The 23961-nt window shown below is 51.1% G+C and overlaps 1 protein-coding gene and 2 non-coding genes across 3 annotated transcripts; 1 reads left to right on the top strand and 2 right to left on the bottom strand.

Annotated features, from left to right (window-relative positions):
- Window positions 1-3570: 3570 nt before the first annotated feature.
- TRNAI-AAU (transfer RNA isoleucine (anticodon AAU)) lies at window positions 3571-3644 on the bottom strand. Its single transcript has one exon. It is a non-coding gene; the product is annotated as a tRNA-Ile (tRNA).
- Window positions 3645-8371: 4727 nt separating this feature from the next.
- Window positions 8372-8444, top strand: TRNAF-GAA (transfer RNA phenylalanine (anticodon GAA)). The gene has a single exon. It is a non-coding gene; the product is annotated as a tRNA-Phe (tRNA).
- A 4572-nt stretch (window positions 8445-13016) lies between these two features.
- Window positions 13017-23696, bottom strand: LOC102458296 (uncharacterized). The gene is made up of 5 exons (XM_014576342.3): window positions 21994-23696; window positions 21537-21663; window positions 20346-20459; window positions 17300-17392; window positions 13017-17019 (listed from the first exon to the last, which is right to left on the bottom strand). Exons 1-5 carry the CDS (start codon window positions 22192-22194, stop codon window positions 15299-15301), a joined length of 2256 nt encoding a protein of 751 aa, XP_014431828.2. The 5' UTR covers window positions 22195-23696; the 3' UTR covers window positions 13017-15298.
- Window positions 23697-23961: the final 265 nt, after the last annotated feature.

Genomic DNA, 23961 nt, shown 5'->3' with positions numbered 1-23961 from the left:
GGTGTGTGGCACTATTTGAAGCACGGGAGAGTGGGCGGGTGAAGCCTGCCCACTTTCTAAAAGCCCCTCCCCCAGCCTTGCGGGAGGGATGACTGGACCCATGTCCAATTTATTACTGGGGACAAATAATAACGAAAGGGGCAAGGAGTGCGGACTAAAGGTTTATAACTAGGGAACCAGATGGGGACACCGAGCAGAGAACCCAGGACAGCGCCCACTGCGCCTCAATGCTGTCGAGGTCTCGCGACTTTGTGGGGCCACGGATAGGGTGTGTGTACAGGAAAAGGTGAGGGGAAAAGTGCAGCCAGAACCTCAATAAGAGGTTCTGGAGGAGCCAGAATAGGGGCTGCAACCTGACGCATTCAAGATAAGCGTGCACCAGGTTCTCCCTCACGCCGCAAAAGGGGCAGGTGTCCGGGATAGGGATGCACTGCGCCAAGTACACACCCGTGCTCACTGCTCCATGAAGCATCCGCCAACTGATGTCCCTGATGGGCCATGGAATTAGATCGGAATAGATGCTGGCTCATCGGGGTTCCCCACCCTCTATGGGTCTTAGATCGTCCCGCCACTTAGTATCGGGGCGGGACATGAGGGTGGGGAAATGCAAGGTGTGGAGCATGAGCGTGTACAGATGTTGTCTCGGCGCGGTTTGAAAGCAGACCGGCTGCAGATTTTGCAGCCAGCTGGGGGTCCAAGGATGGAGAGGCTGGGGGGGCCCACAGAACATGGGTCCGATAATAAGGGACGGAGAGTTTGCAGGAAGGGAGGGGCGGGGCATACCCTCTTGCATGGACCGCTGCAGGAAGTCGAGAGCGGGCCACGGCAAAGCCGCCTTCACCTCCTGGAGTAGGCACAGGGAGGTTCGGGGGATGGAGAGCCCCATAAGCTGAGCGAGTGCTCGGGGATCCACCCAGTCCCCCCTGTTGTAGTCCAGGAGGTCTCCAACCATGGTGGTTTCTGCCAGGATCAGCCTCCGGCGCACCGAGGGAGACTCCGCCACCCCAAGGTATGCGGCTGGGAGCCAGGACCCTTCCCAAAACATACAAATCCTCCCTCCCCTCCTCTGTTCTGCTCACATTCTCTGGCTGCCTCCAGCATGGGCTGAGCTCAGAGGTCAGATGGGCAACCTGCCCTGTAACTGTGATGGCATCAGGCATCTGAGCACAAGTCTGCTCAGTCAGGTCCAATGGCCTGAGATGAGGAAAATTGCTGTTGGTGAACCTCAGGACAAGGAAGCAGGAAAGCTTGAGGACCTCACAGCAGCCACCCCAGCCCCTGCAGGTCCCACTGAGATTTGAACTCAAATTGCAAGATTCAGAGTTCTGAGTGCTGCCCCTTACATCACAGTACCTAGACATTGGAGGTGCTGTAGACTCCTGGGACACGCAGGTCTCAGACTGGCCTCTGCACTTCTAGCTTCCCTCCAGCTGCTTCATTTCTCAGGACTCTTTGGCTACATCTACACTGCACATTTATTTTGGAATAAGCTATTCTGGAATAGTTATTTCAAAATAACACGTCTATACTGCAGGGAAACCTCAAAATGAGTCCAAGGAGGCGTTCCCTAATGTAGACAAGTTTTCTCCATTATAGAGCCCCAAGAAGAATAACTTAGAATGGCCCTGGGGAGGGGCTATTTTGAAATAGCAGAAGTGGAGCATTTACACACACCTCATTTTGAAATAGCTATTTTTCTTGTACAATGAGGTTGACAGAAGTTGGAATTAGAGGTCCGTTATTTCAGAGTTATTTCAAAATAAGGGAATTGCTGTGTAGACTCTTGCATTGTTATTTTGGAATAACAGCCATTGTTCCAAAAGAACTTTTCTGTGTGGACATAACCTCTGTCCTGCCCCAACTCTTCTGCTTTCAGGACAAACTCCTTCTTAGGACCAGTCACAACCTGGGGTCAGTGAGGGTCCGATCCACCTGAGATGTGTTGTCTACAAAAGCCTCTTGTTCCCTGCCCAGTTCTCAATACTGGCTGCAGACATGTGTTTCGCATGAGGGTGTAGCACAGAGGTAGAATGTTTGACTGTAGATCAGGTAGTCCTTGGTTCAAACCTAAGTGCCACCTGTAAGAGTGTCTATTTAATGGAGACATTCACCTTTCCTGGACTTCCATTGTAAATGAACTCTTTAAATGAATATAAACCCTTAGGCTACATCTACAGTGCAGGTTTCTTGAGAAAAACTGATCTTGCACAAAAATGTGCACATCATCTACACTGCACAAGTGTTCTTGCACAAGTAAATGTACAGTACAGCATTGGAAAACAGGGTTTCTTCCAGAAGAGTTATTCCTCTCTCCATGAGCAATAAGCTCTTCCACAAGAGGGCAGTGTAGACAGGCAACATGAATTTCTTGTGCAAGAAACCCATATGACTAAAATGTCCATCAGAGTTTTCTTGCACAAGAGAGTGTCCACACTGCCATGGAGGCTCTGGCACAAAAGCACAGCTCTTGTGCAAAAGCACATACCAGTGTGGATGTGCTCTTGTGAAAGACCTTTTGCATAAGCACTTTTGAACAAAACAGTTCTTACACAAGAAGGCTGCAGTGTAGCCGTAGCTGTCGTGTTATGACGGTGTTTAGGTCAATAACTGGGGCCACTAAATGGAGCCTGTGACCTGTGACCTAGGGATCCATGTTGGATCCCCTCAGGCACTGGCCACTCAGAGACTGGTCAGAACTGGATTTTCCTGCCAAGTAGCATGAGGATTCCTGAAAATAAGTAGAGGAATGGCTCTGCACAAGAGGGTATTTTTGAGCAAGAAGGAACAGTGTAGACAGCTCCTTCTTGCACAAAAGCCTGTGCTGCAAAAAGGAGGGCTCATTAGGTATGCAAATGAGGTGTGACAATATTCATCCCCATGCCTTATTTGCATATCTTATTGCACAACAATACACAGTGTAGACACAGCCAAGGAAGTCAAACGCTGGCATTACCGAGGATTTGCAGCAAACCAACATTTCACCTGCAGGTCCCACTAAGGTTGTGGTGACTCACTTGCCTAGGAAGGCGCTAGAATCTCCCTGCTTCACAGAAAAATGTTTAAGCTTAGACAGAAAGCACAGGGGCCATATTTACACTAGCGGGCTCTTGTGCAAGCAATATGCAAATGACGCTAAGCGTGGACTATCACACTGCTCCTTCACACACAAGAAAACCCCTCTTGACAATAAGTAGCAGAACGGCTCTGCACACGAAGGCTGTGTCTACACTAGTGGCTTCTTGCGCAAGAACACAGCCACACTCACGCAGGTGGCCAGATGGTTGGCAGCAGCGCTGTGGGCCAGGCACATGGTCCAGGCCTCCTGGACATAAGGAGCCTCCCTCTGTGGCTTGGGCTGGAGGAGCCTGCCCCCTGCAGCAGCAGAAATTTGGGCATCAGGTCACCCCATTGGGGACAATGGAGAGAAGAAAAGAGTTTTGCAATTAGGGAAAGCCAGCCAGGACAAGGCCCTTTCTGTTACGTTGAAGCCTCCTTCTACCAGCTCTCTGGCCTACTTCCTACAGAGGTCCCAGCCTTTCACCTTGCTGTCCATAGCAGGCTGCTAACTGGTGGCCAGCATAGGACTTGAACCCATAACCTTGGTGTTATTAGCACCACACTCTAACCAACTGAGCTAGCTGGCCTATGAAAAGCCAGTTCACAAATGGCCCTTTCAGAAAGGTGCCTCCAGCACCTGCAGGGATGTCTCTGCAGCTGCCAATGGCTCTTCTCTGATGGGGCCACTAGTGACTCACTGTGATGTGGGCTGGCTAGTCCAGCTGATTTGAGGTTTGGTCAAGTGGGCTGGCAGTTGACATGGTGCACTGAGACCCAGGGCAAAGAGGTAGCCGGAATCTCCTGCTGCCAGCACCTTGCCTCCCAGCTTCTTCCCTTTCAGCAGCAGCTGCAGCCCCTTTCGGCCACTGGGTCAGCTGCACTTTTCCAGTTAAGCTAATTCTGCTCCATCTGCAATCTTTCTCCAGTCAGTGCTCCTGCCACGGCCTGGCCCAGTAGGTTTGCACCCCGGCTTTGTGGGAAGCAATGTAGGAAGGGGCCACTGGAGGTGCATAGCCCTCTGGCCTGCTGTGTCTGTGGAAAGGGGGGGAAGAGGACACACACTTGTCAGTGGGGAACAGGGCGCTGGATGCCACTCGTTCCTGCAGAAAATGAAACAGGCTGAGCACTTTGCAGAGAACAGGCCACAATCTTGCTGGGAGAGGTTCCATCATGCACAGACTCTGTGCAGGGCCAGACTGCTGGGAGGAGACTCTGGCCCTGGACATTCCTTCCCTCTCTGTTATCTCCTTCACCTGGGGCTGAAAGGGACGTGGGCTACAGGCTGGTCCTGCCCAGCTGCCTTCCCCAGTGGGAGGAGAAAATGCTCATGGAAGGGCTCACACATTGTCCCCAATGCACTCGCCTGAGGGCCTGAATTCTTGCTGCCCTTGGGTGCACGCAAACACCTCTTCTGGGGGGGAAGTGCCCCAGCTCACATCCCTCCTGTCACACTTGGTGCCAGGAGAACAAAGCTGCCAAGGGGTTTGAATTTTCTCCATCTTCCCTTGCTGCTGCGCTAAAAGAAATCCTGAACCCAGCCCCTTCTCCTGCCACTGGAGAGATGGAAATGGGGCTGTTCCTTGCGGGGAAAGAAGTGGGTGTGTTGAGAGTGGGATTTGAGCTCAAACCTCCCCAAAGAGTAAAAAAACCCCATTAGGGGCAAGAAAGAGCCTTGAGTCAAGCAGTGGAGAATACTTGTCTCCTGCTACCTGGTGATTGGGTTTAAGGAAGCTTGCTGCACACAACCTGGCTAGCTCTCTTGGTAGGGCATGAGACTTTTAATCTCAGGGTCATGGGTTCAAGCCCCCTGCTGGGTGATGCCCATTTTTAATTCACACTCTCCATGTACAGGCAATTCACTCTCAGCTTTCATCAGGGTTTTAGAAAGAAAAAGTCTAGTCCTGGGGGTCCAGCTTTAGTAGAACCAAAGAGAGAACAAACTGCAATTTCCATCTTCTGAGGAGAAGGGAAAAGGATTTTCTTCTCAGTTCTAATCACATCAGCCCAGGGAGGAGAAAAAATAACCCTCCACCAGCTCATTGTCCCCCGTCAGCTTCTGTAGCTTCACCGCATTCCACAGCAACTCCAGATTTGAGCTACAAAGCTGATGAGGAAATGAGGAGCTGGCAGCTCGGGTTAGTCGCTTCCATGAGAACAAGAGGCAGAGCAGGGTTTTAGAAAGAGCTAGGAACAGAACAGTCAGCCAAGTTCCAGCAACGCTGAGATATGTTTCTTTGGTACAGTGGTTATCGCATTTGTCTAACACGCAAAAGGTCCTTGGTTCAGAAACACAGCATTTTCTCTTATTGCTGCTCCCCTGGGTGCCCAGGTACGTGCAGCTGCTGCTGCCTGGCCTGTACCTGGGATGAGCCCAACTCCCCACGTGACAAAGGGTGGTGACATCAGCTGATAATGCCTCTTGGTGCCAGCCTGGGGAAGCAAGATGAATCAGGCCAAGCAGCTGCTGGAGGCTTGTGGCTTGGCCTCCCCTGCCCTGGGAGGCTGGTGTTTTGGGCCACCTCTGCCTGCTGCCTACCTTGTGTGACTTGCCCAGTGTACACAGGCCAAATGTCGGAAAAGACTCTTCCAAAAAAAGCAGAAGAAAAAGCTACACAAATTGAGTTTCAAAATTTGCATAGGTTTTTCCAGAAGAACAGTGTAGTGTAGACATAGCCTGAGTGTTGCTCAGCACTAGTAGGAGACAGGGAGGGACAAAATGATCTAACGGCACCTGCAGCCTTTCAGAACAACACCCAGCCTCTACCCCAAAAACCAGCCCCTCCTGCAACCCTCACTGGGGTCAGCTGGGAACTGTCTGGACTCAAGACCACCCCAGCCTAAGGATTACCTGCGACAGTGACATCACAAGGGGCTTCTGCAACACCGCATTTTATTGGCTAATGGAGGTAGGGAGGCGGTGACCTCACTGAGAGTCCATGACAATGGCCAGGTGGGACAGGCTTCAGTACAGAGGCCATCTCAGAGCCCCCCCCCCCCCCCCCCCCCCGGCTTTGCTGCACGGAGTCTCCTTCCTGAGAGTTGCCCTTGTGGGCTTTTTGGAGAGTTCTCATTTCCCAGGACTAACTGACCCTAGAAGGCAGATGTCCCTGCAGAGACAGTAAGAAGCCTCCAAGAAGGCTATATTAAATACAGGAGGGGAATTAGCTCAAATGGTAGAGCACTTGCTTTGCATGTGAAAGGCAGTAGGAGCGATATCCACATTTTCCAGTGTTGGGGGAAATCCCCATTTTTCTTTTTACTGGCAGAGCCAGCCAGGGGGCTAAGTGGCTCCAGTAGTCCCCCCTCTCCCCAATTCCTACTTGCTCTTGCTTAAAGTCAGCCACGGTGAGGCAGAGAGCTGCTGGACACCAGCCCTCCTGGGCTAAGCAGTGGCAGGAATATTGGAGGCAGGTTGCAGGTGGAGCAAAAGTAGCTCCATTGGAAAATTGCTGCCTTTGTGCCCAAGAGATAGCTTTCCCAATGTCCATTGGTATTTCCTGGGGCTCTGTGTAGAGGTATTGGCCTTGGCATCTTCTCCACTGGAAATGCTTCTTCTTTGGAAAGCAGCTACCAGGAGTTAATGGAACTTCTTCTTCTCAACTTGGAAAAGGGTCAAGAAAGGGGCGATGGGACAGGGGTGATGATGATGGGTGCAGAAAGCAAATCAGAAATTATTTTTTCTCCCACTCAAGAAACAGGCCAACAGAATGAAACTGATATGTAACCAAGTTAAAAATAAACTAAAAGGAAGCATTTTTGTGCTCAGTGGGACTCCTTGCCAGAGGATGTTGTGAAGGTGAAATCTACAAGAAGGTCCAAAAAAGAACTGGATAATTTAATGCAGGAAAGGTCAATCAATGGCATTTAACCTGGATGCACAGGGCAGGTGTCCCTAGCTGGTGTATTCCAGAAGCTGGGAATGGGTGACAGGAGGGATCTCTTAATAACTGTCTGTCCTGAGAATTCCCTTGGGACAATGAAATTGGCTGCTGTTGTGAGACAGGATCCTCGGCTAGTTGGGCAACTGGCATGGCCCAGTCTGGCTGTTCTGATGTTCTGTTTAGTTTCTGTTCTTGTCCCTTCTGGGCAATGGAAAATGGACCCTGGGCACACTGGAGAGGCAAAGATTCCCCATTGGCCAGGGCAGAGTCTCCCTCTTACACAGTTATGGAGACTTCTCCCCTGGTCCTGCCTCCCCCCATCACTCAGCTCTCACTGCTTGGTGCTGCCAGGGAGGGGCCTCACTGCTAGAGCCCCCTGGGCAGGTTCCTGCCACAAAGACATGTTCCAGAGCAGGACAGATGCTCAGACTGACACTGAGTGTTGCTCAGCACTGGGGTGAGACAGGGAAGGACAAAAGGGTCTAACAGCACCTGCAGCCTTTCAGAGCAGCCCCCGGCCCCACCCCCAAGTACCAGCCCTTCCCTCTGCCCTCACTGGGCTCCACTGGGCACTGCCTGGACTCAGGCCTCCTCAGTGCCAGCCTAAGGGCTCTGGAGAAGACAGGGCAGCTCCGTGGGCAGAGTCCTGAGCCCCTGGCTGGGCAGGGCTCAATAAGCAGCTGTGGGGCTGGGCTGCTGCACAGCTTAGAGCAGGGGTGGGCAATGACTTTTGATGGGGAACCACTCCCAGGGCTGCACTTTTCCATGCTATTAACAGAGGAGGTGGGGCTCTGGGATTCAGGTTGGTGCAGACAGGAGCTTGGGGCAGAGGACTGGGGTACACGAATGGTTGTAGGGGTTGGCTTGTGACCTGGGGCAGGGTATGGGGGGCAGGATCTGGAAGGGGTGTGGGTTCAGGAGGGAGACAGAGGGTTTGGTTTATGTGGGGTACCAGTGGGTTGAGGGAAGGGAGGGGCTGGGGCGCCAGAGGAGACTTACCTGGCTCACTCCTGGCCAGCAGCCCAGCACATTTCTCAGGCATCCTTCCTGCCCTTCCCTGTACAGGCTACAGAGGCCATCTGGGTCAATGAATAAGACCCTGAGTGTGTGGGGGGCGGATGGTGCTTCACATGGCCAGAAACCAGTGAATGGGATTGTGCTGGGAGCAGGGACACTAATGGTTCAGCAGTACCTGTTCTCAGTGGCATGCAGGGATGGGGAAAGCCGTGACTTGATGGGCTGGATCCAGCCCGCTGGCCTATATTGCCCAGGCCTGGCTTAGAGGGAACCTTGGTTCTGGGCTGGGAGAGACGGGCACTGTGGAAAGGCCAGTCTTGCTTTTCTGGGCAGGGCATGACAACATCCATTTTGTGCAGCACCGCTGCCAAACATGTGGACAGAGAATTACATGCTAAAGAAATTTAATTGAAGCAGCCAAAGTAGCTCAGTTGGGTGAGTGTTAGCCTGAAGCTCTAAAGGTCCCTGGTTCAATCCCAGGCTTTGGCATTTACCAACATGTGGCAGGGATATCTTCCCCTCACCTGGAATTACTCCAGTCTTTGAGCATCATGTCATGCTTTTCAGCTGCTGCTTGGCACTAACCAATCATGGTAATCTGATTAGCAACTGTTCCAACTAGCTCTTCCTTGGAGTTGCTGCTTCCTTAGCTAACACCCACCCAATGCTGGCTCTAGAAATGAGCACAAGAGCTGTGGCTCAGGGTGATGGCTGATGGGGGCATATTTGGGTAGTCTCATGTGACCTACCTAGGATCAGTCAGCTAGACAAGAGAGAAACTCAGCAGCCAACTTCTGCAGGGCTGGAGGACAAAGAAACTCACTTGATTGTCTCAGCTGGAGACCACAGGCAGCAAGAATGGGTCATTAATTAGATCAGTGGACAATGAGGGCAAGAGGTCAAGACATGAGCCTCTTCTCCTGACACTGGTGAAGGCAGCTGAGCCTAGGGCCCAAGTCTCTTCCAGCCCCCAGGAGAGGGAGGGATCTGAGGGGGACAGAGCCCCCTCCCAGCAGGCTGGGACTGCACAGGGTCTGTTTCTGCTGTTCCCTCCTCCCACCAGGACTCCTGCCTGCCTGCTCCTTGCAAACTGCTCAGCCTGGTTCTTCTTCTTCTGGCCTCCCTGCCCCAGAGCAGGGAGATAAAAGAGAACAGGCCAGCCTGCAGTGCCCAGCACAGTTTTTCTCAACCTTTTTCTATGAAGTACCTCTTTAAGAAAATCCTTAAAAAATGAGGCTTATAGGATCTTTCAAAAAAGTCTTTTATTTTCAAAAGATCTACGGCAAAACTGCCGCTTTTTTCCAAAAAAGACCCATTTAAAAAAAACCAGTGGCTGCCGTTATACAAATGAAGCACTGGAAATACAAATCCCCACTTCATGTGCAATATCCATATATCTCATTTACATCCCTTTATTGAAAAAGGGCTGCAGTCTAGACATATCCTAAGTGCTTGGTGAGGAGCATGTCATACCAGGATCAGGAGTCAAACAGTAAAGAGGTGACTGGGCCCTCCACTCATCTTCTTCCCAGCCTCAGTCCATTTTGGTCACTGGGTCAGCCTGGGAAGGAAGGCAGGAAATGGGGCAGAGATTCCGGCTGATGGGAGCAGGCAAAGCTCATCTTGTCCTGCAGGGCCACTGGCAGCAGCTAACCAGGGCAACAAGCTACACAACCTCTGAGACACACTCCCTGTCAATCCCCTTCTGTTCCTGTCAGAGAGATGCCTGGGATGGTGCCTCATGCTGGGTCCCTGAGGTCTGAGGCAAACTCTCAGCTCCCACAACCCCTGCCTCTGGCCCAGTACCCCAAGGCTCAGCTCTACTCCTGTGGGCTGCTCCACCCTAGAATATGAGAGGAGCTGGGTGAGAGGGTGGGGAATCTATGCCTGTCCCAAAGGATCATCCCTGCAGGGGGGAAATGCTGGGGTTGTGACATGGGTGACCCCTCCCCAGGCACATGGGCCCCTGTCACCTTCCCAGTGTTGGGAGTGAAGGTCTAGAGAAGGGTGGGAGGGGGGGAAGGTGTCTTGCTCTTCCTCTTCCCCCAAGCCCTCCAAAGAGTTAGTAACATATTATTTGTCCACTTTTAAGTACAGCAGAAGGCATTAAGGGTGTTTCTGTGGTGTAGTGCTTATCACATTTACCGAACATGCAAAAAGTCCCTGGCTCAAAGCTAAGTGGAAACAGTGTCTTCTCTCATTGTGACTCTGTCTCCCCTTGATGGCCAGATAAATGCAATTCCTGCTGCCTTGGATAAACCCAAAGGTTGTGACATCAGCTGAGAATGCACCTTGGGGCCAGCCTGGGGAAATACGATGAGTCAGAACACTTTCCTGTTTGTGGCTCGGCTTCCCCTGTTTGGGGGTGGGCTCTTCCTGCTGCCTCACTTATTTTAGTTGCCCAAGGAAGTCAAGAGGCAGGAATGAGGCAGAGGAGGAAAGCCAAGCTGGAGACAGGGCTGAAGCACATTATGTTTAAACAGCTGCTGTACGAAGTTACCTGAAAGTCACAAGGATCAATGATCTGTGACAAAGGAAGGTGGCCATTAATTCAAGCCCCGATGTATGTTGTGTTCACAAAGGAAGGTAGGAATGTGCACCAGGCAGATTTGTAACAGGCTCCTGGCCATCTCCACCTCTACCTCTGGGTGGGACACATCCGCACAAACAGTGGAATTAGCTCAAGTGGCCCTTTGCCCCTCCTCATGAAGCTGATTGGCTGGCAGAGAGTGCCACTCAAAGGCACAATCACTTGGCTCCCTGGCATGTACTGAGTGACTGAGCGGACCAGTGGGAGGGATCTGATGGCATCATAGCTGTGCAGCAGGTCATCTGCATGGTCCCTGAGCTTAGCTCAGGCTGGATGCAATCAGAGCCCAGCAGGACCAGGGGACAGGAAAGGTGCAAAGACTTTCTTTTTCTCACCTCAGTTTTCACTTGCCTGTGTGAGGTGGAGGTTGCACACCCATTTTCCTGTGGGGTACAGACTTGTAGCTCCTGGTGGCCAGCCCTGTGCTTCTTCCATAGTTCTAGACCCTTTTGTCCACACACAAGGCCAGCTTCTTTTGTAAAAGCAGCTCAGGTAGCTGAAATGGGTCTGTGGGGAGGGATTTGAACCCACAACTTTTGACAGGCCACACAGCTTAGCAGTCCAACACACTTTCCATCACACCACAGAACCTTTCATGTTAGGCAGCCTGACCTCTCCTATCTCTTCTTTGTAGCACAACAGTTGCTGGGGGAAAGGAAAGGGAATGCAGGTTTTTGCTATGTCTACACTCTAAAGAAGGCTTTCAAGAAAACAGACAAGACTGTTTTCCCCCAAATGGGACTTGAACCAAGGCCACATCAGTAAAAGTCCTGCCTCACATCCTCCTTGGGCCAATCACACAAGGGAGGCAGCAGCAGGAGTCAGCCCCATACACAAGCCTCTGAGGGCAGGGAAGGCCAAGCCACAAGCCTCCAACAGGTGCCTGGCCTGATTCATCTCCCTTCCCCAGGCTGGCACCAAGGGGCATTCTAAGCTGATGTCACCACTCTCTGTTATGTGGGAGTTGGGATCATCCCACACACAGGTCAGGCAGCAGGAGCTGGGCTTACCTGGGCAGGAGCAATAAGAGAAGACATTGTTTTTCTGCCTGGTTTTGAACCAAGGACCTTTCCTATGTTAGGCAAACATGAGAACCACTACACCACAGAAACACATTTTAGTGCTTCTCTTGCTGTACTTAAACTTGGATAAATATTGTATTACTCTTTGGCCAAGGCATTTGGGGAAGAGGAAGAGCAGGGAATGAGACCCATTACCCACCGCTACTTCTCTAGACCTTTACTCCCAACACTGGGAAAGTGGCAGGGGGCCAGCATATTTGTCCAAGTTTAAGTACAGCAGGAGAAGGCATTAAGGGTGGTTCTGTGATGGAGTGGTTATCAGAGGGAATCCCAGCACAGACACAAGAGCAGCAGCCTTGGCCAATGATCCCAGGTTTGCAGGGACTGTCCCTGGCTCTCCGCTCAGACTGGCCAGTGGGGCACATTGGTGCTAACAGCATACTCAAGTGGCTCCATGTTCCAGCCAGGCCGACAAGGAACATTTCTTGTGGCACCACCTGATGCCCACGAGTGTGGCCCTTGCACCCACCTCCTGCTTTTCCCCTGGTCCCCATGGGGATGGCAGAAAAGAGGCCAAGGGCCAGGCTGGAGTCAGGGGGAAGCAGAAAGAGCACTAGGCTGGAGCCCAGCTCCCTTTCTTCCCCTAGGCACCTTGAGCAGGGAGGGCTGGTACTGACAGCTCCAAGGGAAGGCTCAGAAGCCACACAGCAACTGAGGCAAGGGAAGAGGGGGGCAGGGCCAGGTCTATACATGGCTGCAGAGCCACAGACACACCCGACCAGGCTGCTCCCCGCCCTGGCTGCCAAACACTGAGTGAAGGCCTCACCCACCAGCACATGGGCAGCTGTGGACGCCTTGTGACCAGCATGAGAAGGTGGCAGGAAAGTAGGGCCAGGCCCCTGTCAAATCCCCTCACCACTCCCACCTCAGAGGCTCAGTGGAGCAGATGTTGCCCCAAAATTTCATTTAGAATATGATCCAGAAGGGAAATTCCCAACATAACTTGTGCTCTTCTCTCTTCGTCAGTGCCCACGTTCTTGTGGGGGGGTTTTTTTGTACCAGGTGTTTGCCGTGTACAGTTTGTTCATTTCTGCCATCGCTACCAGTCTTTCTCCTCTTTCATTCTTTTTGCCACAGCTGTATCTCCCTATGAACTTTTCACCAGCTTTCCCTCACCCGACCTTGGCGTTAAAATCTCCCATCATGACAGTGTAAGTAGACTTTTGCATGAGAGCTCTTTCGAGCTCTTGGTAGAATTCTTCCACTTCTTTGTCCTCACTTGCACTTGTGGAAGCATAAACCTGGATGACCTTGAGGGTAGCTTTTGACTCCATCTGAAGATGCAGCACACCGACACATGATGATATTAACTGGCATGATATGACTTTCGAAGACCAATCCTTATGGATGATAAATCCGACTCCTCCAATGTTTCTATCACTACCTCCCTTTCTGAGCCTCACAGCACTTCCATCCTTCCAGTTGACTTCCAACTCCTTCTTTCGTCGAGTTTCATAGACACCGAAGATGTCGCATCTTATCCTTTTCTTCTCTTCTATCAGATGATTTAACGTTTCCTCCCTTGCCAGTGACCTACAATTGTAAGTACACACAGCAAGGGTTGTCCTTTTCCATGTTGGCCTAGCACCTAACATTTTTGTCAGCCTCTCATCAGTCAATTTCTGCTCCACCACCATAGAATGGTTCGATGACACTCAGGGAACTAAGACCCATTTACTCATGTTGTTTTAGCTGTTGACTTCAGGCCATCCCAGTGGCTAGGTGGGTAGGCATGTGTACCTCCTCAAGCTTAGCTAGCCTTCAACCTGTAAGGAGAAGGAAAAGTGCTCTTTCCTCTGAGAGAGCAATCCCTCTCCCTGGATTGGATGGTCCAACACCTTTGTAGCATGGTTAAACATATCAGGGCATATGCCCCACTACCATAGCTGTCAGATAGCCAGGGTCACCGCTGCGCCATGTTTAGGCATTGAGGTAGGATTTTGCAGTGGAATTCCTCATAGAAAGAGGAATAAGTCTTATGAAAAAAGGCCTCTCATGCAAATATGTGCATGTAGTATGGATGGTTTTTGCACAGGAGAGAAGGGTTACAATCAACGGACAGAGGGAGGGACAAAGGCTGAGAAAGGTAAAGGGCCTTATCTGACATCACACAGCCAGTCTGGGACAATGCTGGGAACAGGACCCAGGAGCCCTGATTCTGAAACTAACCTTCAGTCAGGAGTTTCACACCAAGACTGATCAGAATAAAGTTACCTCCAATGAGCTATAGACAACAGCCCTGCCTAGGGATTGCTCAGCCAGTTGTTTAGAAGAACTAGAACAGGGGTCAGCAACCATTCCTAAGGGGTGTGCAAAGATTTAACTCTCCTTCCCTGAGCTGTGCCACTCTCCTGGGAGAGGGGAGGAGCTCTCTCCACTGTATGCCCTGTGTACAACATGGGTCCTTTCCATGGACTGCCAGTTGCTAATGGACACTTACCATTAATTATATAATTACACCTAAGCCATGCTGCTAATGCTGCAGCTGTGCAGGACAGTTTAATTATAAAACAGATTAAGCATTTTGATTCTCTCATTACTTTGTCAAACTTCATTTTAAATAAAGTAAAAAATTATGCCCAACACAAAAGATTCCATTATTTTCTTTATTTAAGGCAGCAGTGGAGAACCATTTTTGGATCAGGGGTCACTGACCCACAAAAAAATTCATTGGGGACCACACAAGTGAGAAGTATAGAAACTCCTCCAACCTCCCTCCATTCTCTGCTGCCCCAGCCTCATCGGGTGAGGGGAAGCAAAGGGGGGAAAACTGAGGTTAAAAACTTCTGATGGATCAGATTTCCTTTTCTGTAATTCTAGAGTTAGTGAACCTTATGGACCTCCTTAGGCTCTGGGGTAGGGACAAAAATGAAGGTTACAGTGTGAGGCAGGGCTGCCAACAGGATAGGAATGGGATGCAGAATCTGGAAGGGAGCTGTGGTGAAGAAGCAGGCTGGGAGTACGGTATCTGGCCAGCTGGAGGGAGCAGGAACAAGGGAACGGGCAGTGTGTGCCAAGCAGAGAGGGTGCAAGAACAAGGGAGAGTGTCAGAGCAAGCTGGAGGTTCTGGGGAGGAGGGAAGTGAGGGGATGGAGGGTCTCGAGCAGAGGGTGATTACCTGGCTTCGTGCCCCTTTGCAACAACATCTGCAGCCACACTGTCCCAGACAGTCTGGAGGCAGGTTCTGCTGCTGCAACAGCCAAGCAGTCCAGGACTGGCCCCAGAGGCACCACTGCTGCAGCCATGCAGCTGTGCGTCAGCCTCAGATGCACTGCTGCTGCAGCCATATGGACCGGGGCTGGAGACACCACTGCCATAGGCACACAGCCCACAACTGGCCCCAGAGGCATCCCTGGCATGGCCACGTGGCCCTAGTGGCACAAGATTCTATGGATGTGGCCATGAGCCAGCCTGGGAAGCCAGAGGTGCAGTGACAGCAGTGTCTCTAGCCAGTCCATGTGGTACAGCCTCAGGGCTGCCTCCTCTCCAGTGGCTGCAGGATGAGAAGAGTAGTGGGGCTGAGTTCCTTCCCTTACAGCACATGCCAGTGAAGGGACAGGGTATAGCACTCCCTCACAGTCAAAATCAAAGCCCTACGCAAGCTGGATTCTACCCATTAAGAGGCTTTTGCCCACCTTTATTATAGGGGTTCTCCTATGTGCAACAAGGCTTCAACTCTCACTGAAGCTTTTCCCACAGTCAGAGGAGTTAAAGGGTTTCTCTCCTGTGTGGGCTCTCTTATGGCTAACAAGGTGTGACCTCTGACTGAAGCATTTTCCACAGTCAGAGCAACTGAAGGGTTTCTCTCCTGTGTGGGTTCTCCTATGACTAAGAAGATCTGAGCTCCTTCTGAAGCTTTTACAACAGTCAGAGCAGCTGAAGGGTTTCTCTCCTGTGTGGGTTCTCCTATGTGTAAGAAGACTTGAACTTTCACTGAAGCTTTTCCCACAGTCCGAGCAGTTAAAGGGTTTCTCCCCTGTGTGGGTTCTCCTGTGGATAAGAAGATGTGAGCTCCTACTGAAGCTTTTCCCACAGTCAGAACAGCTGAAGGATTTCTCTCCTGTGTGGGCTCTCCAATGTCTAACAAGGTTTGAGCTGCAACTGAAGCATTTTCCACACACAGAGCAACTGAAAGGTTTCTCTCCTGTGTGGGCTCTCATATGTTTAATAATGGCTGACCTCTGAATGAAGCATTTTCCACAGTCAGAGCAACTGAAAGGTTTCTCCCCTGTGTGGGTTCTCCTATGTGCAACAAGGCTTGAACTCTCACTGAAGCTTTTCCCACAGTCAGAGCAATTAAAGGGTTTCTCTCCTGTGTGGGCTCTCCTATGGATAACAAGGTGTGACCTCTGACTGAAGCATTTTCCACAGTCAGCGCAACTGAAGGGTTTCTCTCCTGTGTGGGTTCTCCTATGACTAAGAACATCTGAGCTCCTTCTGAAACTTTTCCCACACTCAGAGCAACTGAAAGGTTTCTCCCATGTGTGGGTTCTCCTATGTACAACAAGGCTTGAACTCTCACTGAAGCTCTTCCCACAGTCAGAGCAGTTAAAGGGTTTCTCTCCTGTGTGGGCTCTCCTATGTCTAACAAGGTGTGACCTCTGACTGAAGCATTTTCCACAGTCAGCGCAACTGAAGGGTTTCTCTCCTGTATGGGTTCTCCTATGACTAAGAAGATCTGAGTTCCTTCTGAAGCTTTTCCCACAATCAGAGCAACTGAAAGGTTTCTCCCCTGTGTGCGCTCTCCTATGTATAGCAAGGTTTGAGCTGCGACTGAAGCATTTTCCACAGTCAGAGCAACTGAAAGGTTTCTCCCCTGTGTGGCTTCTCCTATGTACAACAAGGCGTGAACTCTCACTGAAGCTTTTCCCACAGTCAGAGCAGCTGAAGGGTTTCTCCCCTGTGTGGGTTCTCCTATGTGCAACAAGGCTTGAACTCTCACTGAAGCTTTTCCCACAGTCAGAGCAGCTGAAGGGTTTCTCTCCTGTGTGGGTTCTCCTATGTCTAACAAGATATGCCCTATGACTGAAGCATTTTCCACACTCAGAGCAGCTGAAGGGTGTGTCTCCTGTGTGGGCTCTTCCACGTTTACTAAGAGTTGCACAGTTACTGGAAGCACAGGGTGACTGTTGATGGAGGATTTTCTGATTAATAGTTTCTGTGTTTGTTTTCACCCCTCTGCTTCTGTGGCTGGATTTACCCTGTCCCTCTCCTGGATGGTTTCCCTGCTGCTTTTGTTGGCTACGCTGGCTCTCACAGGTCAATCCCTGCTCAGGACTCTGAGAAACATACCCTTCAGATTTTCCCAATAACATCCTGCATGGAGCCATTTGCTCCCGTCTTTCTTGCTGAAGACTCTTTTCATGGTTCTCACTCGGGGCCTCATCACCTGCTGGGACAGAGAATCCAGACAGGAGTCATTCCTTGTGCTGAGGTGAAAGGAAACTCTAAAACAGAAATAGAAAAGGAGAAGCATGCCCAAGGAATGTCTGGAAAGATTTAATAATCATGAGCTGAGTTCCCCCCCTTCACCATAATCCTTCCCCCACCCAGAACCTCAGACTGGTGTTCAAGACAGGCAGAAGGGTCAGTCAGAATTGATGAAAATGCACAAATGATATCTGCTACGAGGACACTGAAATTAGTTTGAGTCAGTTTAGCTGACTGCTCACCTGTGTGGGTGTCACTGATGATCTCTCCTTTCTCACAGCCCTGGAGATCTGGGATCTGCATTTCCTCCCAGGAGATCATATGAGCGTCGGAGACTGGAAATCCAGTTTGGAGAGCAATTAAAAGAGTTGTTCTTGTTCATTTAGGTCTGTGCCATTACTGCTTCCAGAGTCAGGCTCTGCATCACCCACCCAGAGAGGCTCCTTCCCCATCTTGCAGGGACTGGGCTCTGGCTGGTACAAGATCCCAGGACACACTCACCTGCAGTAAAGGTGCATCCCCTCTCCCTCAGAAATGGCCTGGCTGATTTCCCAAGGGAGCTGAACACTCAGCTACACTCTCTAGAAGTTAGTCTCCTTCCCAGCCCATTCTACACACCCCACCACAGGGCAGAACCGGAATACACTACTCAGAAGGGGAGCTGTAGGGAGAACTGGCATGTTTAACACCAAGGTCCCCAGGCAGGGTTCAGATTGCAGCTGCCATGTGGCAAGTCACTAGGACTTGGAGAAAAAGGACCCAGCAGAGCTCTAGCTCCCTAAGGGCTCTGTCCACAAAGCTTCTGGCTGGGGGATTGGGCTTCCCCTGCTCTTTGTCTCAAATGCTCTAAAAGCTCTCTTTGTCTAAAACGGGGGGAGGGATAGCTCAGTGGTTTGAGCATTGGCCTGCTAAACCCAGTGTTGTGAGTTCAATCCTTGTGGAGGCCATTTGGGGCAAAAATTCATCAGGGATAGTATTTGGTTCTGCTGTGAAGGCAGGGGACTGGACTTTGATGACCTTTCAAGGTCCCTTCCAGTTCTAGGAGATAGGCAATCTCCATTAATTTATGCTCTACTTGGGCCAGAAGGAGGCAGAGGAAGTTGTCTGAGCAGGAAAATGAACCCATGGCTGGATGCTTCATGCTTCTATCCTTCACACTTCTGATCCCAACTGCCTGTGCCTGGATGGGCCCTAACAGCTGTCATTCCCACAGCTGGCCAGGGCAGTGCAGGCTGATCCTGTGCTGCATCTCCGGTGCTTGTGAGTGTTGCTACAGCTCAACTCCACCTCTGCAGCCTTTGTGTGGTTTCCCAACCTCCCTCTTATGGCCAGTCAGGCCTTCCATTTGGAGTCCTTTCAACCTGCACAGAATCTACTGGAGGCAGGAATGGACTCTGAGACTGCACCCTCCTTCCAGGAACTCAGCACATTGGCAAAAGGGTCTCTGCAGGCACTAACAACAGCTGCACCCAGGCCCAGATGTCTGGTACCTGCCATTCCTGCCTGTGAATTTCCATTGACTAGAGATGTAATAGTCTAGTCCTGTGTTTCCCAGTTTTATTTGGCCATGAAACCCATTTAAAAAAAAAACTGCAAGGGGGGGGGGGGGAGGAGACTGTCAAAGAACAAAAAACCAAAAAATCCAGACCCGCCCCTAAGACCACATTTAATGGGTTCCTCCACTTTCCTGCCTGAATTGTTCCTCAAGTGCCTCTCTTCCTTGTGTTGATTTTCCCAGGCTTTCCCCTGTTGTACATACTGGGAATAATCCCATTCAGCTCCTTCCAAAAGTGTTCCCTGTGATTCTACTGTGCCATGCCCTTCCTGCTGTTGACTCTCCTCCTTGTTCTTCCTCACTGTCCTAGCACTTGCTGGGGGAGAGAGAATACAGGCAGGAGTCACTGACCGTGCTGGGGAGAAGGGGCCAACAAGGGAATGACAAAGATATAATAAGGATGTTAAATATCGACTAACTGACTAATCGAATAGTCACTGCATTTTGCATCAACCATTCAATTAGTCAACAAGGCACCTCCACCTTTGAAATGTAGCCGCAGCCCTAGGGCTATCGCTACACTTCAAAGGTGAAAGCCCAGTGTGGAGCCTGAGGCCAGCTGGGCACTCCCCCACTGACCTGAGGCTCTGTGCTGTGCTACCACTTTGAAACGCTGTGAGGAGCGTGAGGCCGGGCGCCCTGCAGTGTTTCAAAGCAGCAGCGCTGCTCTGAGCCCGGGATCTGAAGGGGAAAACCCAGCTGATCCCAGGCTCTACAGCAGGGCTACTTAACTGCAGAAGCCCCACGGGCCACAACGATACTCACAGCACATGCTGAGGGCTGCAACTTAAGTGTGGTTGCATATATGTACAAATATGTATTCAAATACATGTAAATAGCGTCTTTCACATTGACAGGTATGAATGCAAAGATTAAGGTAAGACTACATAACACTCAGGCTCCATTTAAGTCAGTTCTGCTGATAGTAATAAAATGCAATAGTGTCCCAATTTCCACTATATGACAGCACTTTTAATGAGGATGACAGTCCAGGAATTTAACTACTAAAATGCATAAAAACAGAAAACCATTATATTGACTTGCTGCTGTGGAGTGTTCCCAGTGGAAGCAAAGGATCCCACCCATGGGCCATGTGTTAAGCCCCACGAAAAGCCGAACTGCTCTCTGGGCCACAAACTAATGGTCCATGGGCTGCATGTTGAATAGCCCTGCTCCACCCAGTACTGCTGCTTTGAAACATCACCTACAGCCTGAAGAAATCCCAGCTGGCTCCGGGCTGCAGGCGGCACTTCAAAGTGGCAGTGCCACACGGAGCCTGGTGCCTGGCCTCTCACTTTAAGTGGCACTGCCGCTTTGAAGTACCCCTTCTCTTCCCTCCTTGTTGCCTCTTTGTGATAGAGGTGGAAAGGGGTGAGGGAAGTGACTAGTCTGTCGATGATCCAATAAGCATTTGCTTATCAGCTACTCAACTAGCCCTTCACATTCCTAAACCAGAAAGCACTGCGCAATAATAGTTTGGGAGACTGACACATTGTGGGTGGGTCCACATCCTACCCAAACACTCCCAGGGAAGTAAGCATAAGGAGAAAACTCCTGACACATAACGGGATGTCTGGAGAGCTGTGACAGGTATTTGGCAGGATGATACCTGCAGCCCTACCTGGGAGACATGGGGTGGAAGTGAGGGCTTTTACCCAATGCTCATTTTTGGACGCACTAGATTTTTCCTGCACTTCTGGAATGTTTGTGTGTCAATTTCCCTGACTTCTCACCTGTGTGAATATCTCTCAAGATCCTCATTTCTTTGGAGGGCTGAAGATCTGGGACCCACAGCTTTTCCCCTTGTTCCAGCTGGGTGAGCAGGTCAGGTTTGGAAATGGGGAATCCTGCACAGGGGTGAAATCAGGCAAGGTGAAGGCACATGGAGTCTGGGCAGTGTGTGTGTCACAAGGAACATTCCATGAGCCTAATCTGATCCTGCATGGGACCGGGACTTGAGAGCAGCAGACTTCTAGGAAGGAAAGGACTAGGGGATGTGATGAAGTTGTAATTGTATTCACTCTGTTTGCTTTGTTATGTTGCATGTGATTTCTATTGTCCTGTAGTAACTCCATGCTTGTGCCTCAGTTTCCCTTGGCACTGCACCACTATCTAGATGGGGATGGGAATTTGGGGGTGACTCACTGAAGGAGGACGCCCAGGCAAGCACATTCACAATAGCCCAGGCTCACAATAATCTGAGCCTGAGAGGGGTATTTGACCAGGGGACACCTTTTCCCTGGGAAGCTGAATAAAGGTTTGAGAAGGGGCTGGCTGTAGCCAGGGACAAGCTGTGCAGGGTGAAAGTGAGTCTTGCTGGCTTAGGGGCAGAAGTGGGGGGCAGGGCCCTTAGCTCTGTGCCCTCTCCTCCCCAAGGTGGATTGTGCTGACTGCTCCTAGTTTCTGTACTAACAAGTCTGCTCTATGCTGTATCTCTGAACTAATAAACCACCTGGCTGTGGAGGGGGTGGAGTTCAGGTCCCAATGACTCCTCACCATTCGGTGACAGTGAGTGTTGTTATGCCCTCACTAGGAGTTTTAATGATCTGTGGATTTCTAGGGTACTCGCTGACACACACACAGCTTGGGGGTTAAACTCCTGCCTATTTCCAAGCCTGTGGAACCCAGACCCCTCCACAGATGGAGCCAGTCCCAAGGTGGCAGGAGAACAGTGCGTGTAGGAGAAATAACGTAGGCAGAACCGTTCCCTGCTTCTGGTCCCTGAAAGCTGGGGCGATGCGAATGAATTAGCATGTCCCTTAGGTGTCTGACAATTTCCCCAGAAGGAGGCATCGGGATGAAAGTGTCCCTCACACAAGGGTTTTGGGCCCCACTCTGCTCTCAAACTGACCAGGGAAGAACCTGACCTGATGTAGAAATGCTGGCCCCAAGGCTTTGCTAGTTGAGGGTGCAGGAATCCTTACCCAGTGAGGCCACTGTCTCATAGTTCTCCTGCATGACGTCCTTGTAGAGGGCTCTCTGCGCAGGGCTCAGCAGCGCCCCCTGCCCTGTGGTAAAATACACAGCCACCTCCTCAAAGGTCACTGGCACCTGAAATAACAGGGGACCGCCACTCAGCACCTTCCACTCCAGCCAGGGCCCCACTTGTCACAATGGAGAGGGCCCGATGAGCAGAATCCCATCCCACCCTGCCCAGAGAGGCCAGGAGGCTCCAGGAGAGAGAGAGGGGAGAGCTTGGGCCTCCCAGCAGATGGAGCAGAGCAGGGTCTTCTCAGTCACCCCCCTACCAACCACAGGCTGAGGTGGGAGCAGAGCTCTGCAGAGGCGACAGGAATCCCAGCCCCTTCCTAGTTCATGGCTCCCTCCCCCCCCACTCTCTCACTTACACTCACAAACACACACTCACACGCACTCCCCTACCTGAGCCAGCTCCATCATAGCCATTTCCCTGCCCTGTATACTGCAAGATGGGATGATCTGGAACAAAAGGTAGACATGGCTCTTGGTCCTGTCAGGTGCAGAGGGGTGTCGCGGGGGGCGGGGAGACTTGTTCTTGGCCTCTGATGATAGCATAAGAAGCCATGGCCTTAAACTGCAGTAAGGGAGGTTTAGATTGGACATTAAGAAAAATGTCCTTTCCGGATGCTGAAACACTGGAATAAATTGCCTAGGGAGGTTGTGGAATCTTCATCTCTGGAGATATTCAAGAGCAAGTTAGACAGACACCTGTCAGGGATGGTCTACATGGTGCTTTGTCCTGTCATGAGGGCAGGGGACTGGGCTTGAGGATCTCTCAGAGTCCTTTCAGTTCTAGCATTGTATGGTTCTGTGATCGAGGTAGTTTCTCAAGGGTCTTGGTCCATTTCACACCCCCATTTCCTCCAGGCTCTGGCCATGCCTGGAAACCCTTAGTTGTGTGGTTACAGCACAGGCCTGGCCCCTCCCACTATGGGGCACCCTCCAGGCACTTTCACACCCTCTCTGAGACGGACACTAGAAAAGATCAGAAGTTCCAAAGCTGCCACTCTGGGGGGCTCCCCGGCATTGTCCCTGAGGGCAGTGTCCCCCTCCCCCCGCAATCATACTGGGACTGGTAAGGGCAGGAAGGGCTTTGACTGTCCTGGGATCAAGGGTCAGGGAAAGAAATCTGCCCAAGGCAAGGCAGTGAATGGGTCTGGGCAGGGTGGGGGCTGGGAACCTCTCTCCAGACCTCCTGTATCTGCTGCCCCTTCTTCTCTCCCCAAGTTCCCCTCCTGCCCTCTCCCCTCTGTTGGGAGCACTGGTGCCTGCCCAGTGTCCATGGGCGTTTGCTCTCTGGTGGGAGCCTGGCTGTGTCACTGAGGCAGCAGCTCTGGGATCCACAGGGCTTTTTCTGCTGAACTTAAACTTGGACAAATATTCCATTACCAACTCTTTGGCCAAGGCCTGGGGGAAGAAGCAGAGCAAGAGCAGGGAACAAAGACACCCCCTCATCCCCCGCCACTACTTCTGTAGACCTTTGCTCCCCAAACTGGGAAGTGGCAGGGGGCCTGTGTGCCTGGGGAGAGGTGACCCATGTCACATCCCCAGCATTTCCTCCTTGCAGGGATGGACCTTCGGGGCAGGCCTACACTCCCTGACCCTCACCCAGCTTCTGGGGTGGCAAAACCCCCAGGGTATGGCTGAGCCATGGGGTGAGGGGCACAATCTGAGAGTTACCTGAGACCTCAGCATGAAATACCATACTAAGCATCTCTCTGACAGGAGCAGACGGGGATTGACTGGGGATAGGGAGCGTGGGGAGAGCGTGTCAGGGCTTGGGTAGCTTGTTGCCCTTGTTGGGGGGAAGCCAAAACACAGGCCTCACGGTGAAGAGGGTTTGAACCTGCACAGTGAAAGCCTAGTAGATTTCTAGTCCAACACCTTAACCACTCAGTCATCCCACCTGTGAGTCTATCAACCCAGGGAAACTAGTAAACAATCCCAGTGCCCAGATCTGATGTCATCTGCCACACAGAACTCAAACAGCAAACCATTTGAATGGTCGTGCAGAGGATTCCTGGCTGCTTTGGCTTTAGAGTATGTCTACACTTCATTCCTCTCTTGAGGGAGGAAGGCAAATGTAGACACCTAAAATTACAAATGAAGCAGGGATTTAAATATCCAATGCTTCATTTCCATAATCGCATTATAGCACTATTTTGGAAAAAAAAAAAGTTATTTTGAGAGAAAACCCTTCCCTTGAAATAACCCTTACTCCTCAAAAGATGAGGTTTAAGGGTTATTTTGAGGGAAGGTTTTTCTCAAAATAACTTTTTTCCCGCAAAATAGCACTGTTGCAAAATAGCGCCATTACGTGATTATGCAAATGAAGCACAGGATATTTAAATCCCTGCTTCATTTGTAATT

The sequence above is a fragment of the Pelodiscus sinensis genome, chromosome 31 (genome assembly GCF_049634645.1).
Source record: "Pelodiscus sinensis isolate JC-2024 chromosome 31, ASM4963464v1, whole genome shotgun sequence".
In the NCBI taxonomy this organism is placed as follows: Eukaryota; Metazoa; Chordata; order Testudines; family Trionychidae; genus Pelodiscus; species Pelodiscus sinensis.
The sequence above is the reverse complement of the archived record's forward strand: the minus strand, read 5'-3'. Positions and strand labels throughout refer to the sequence as shown.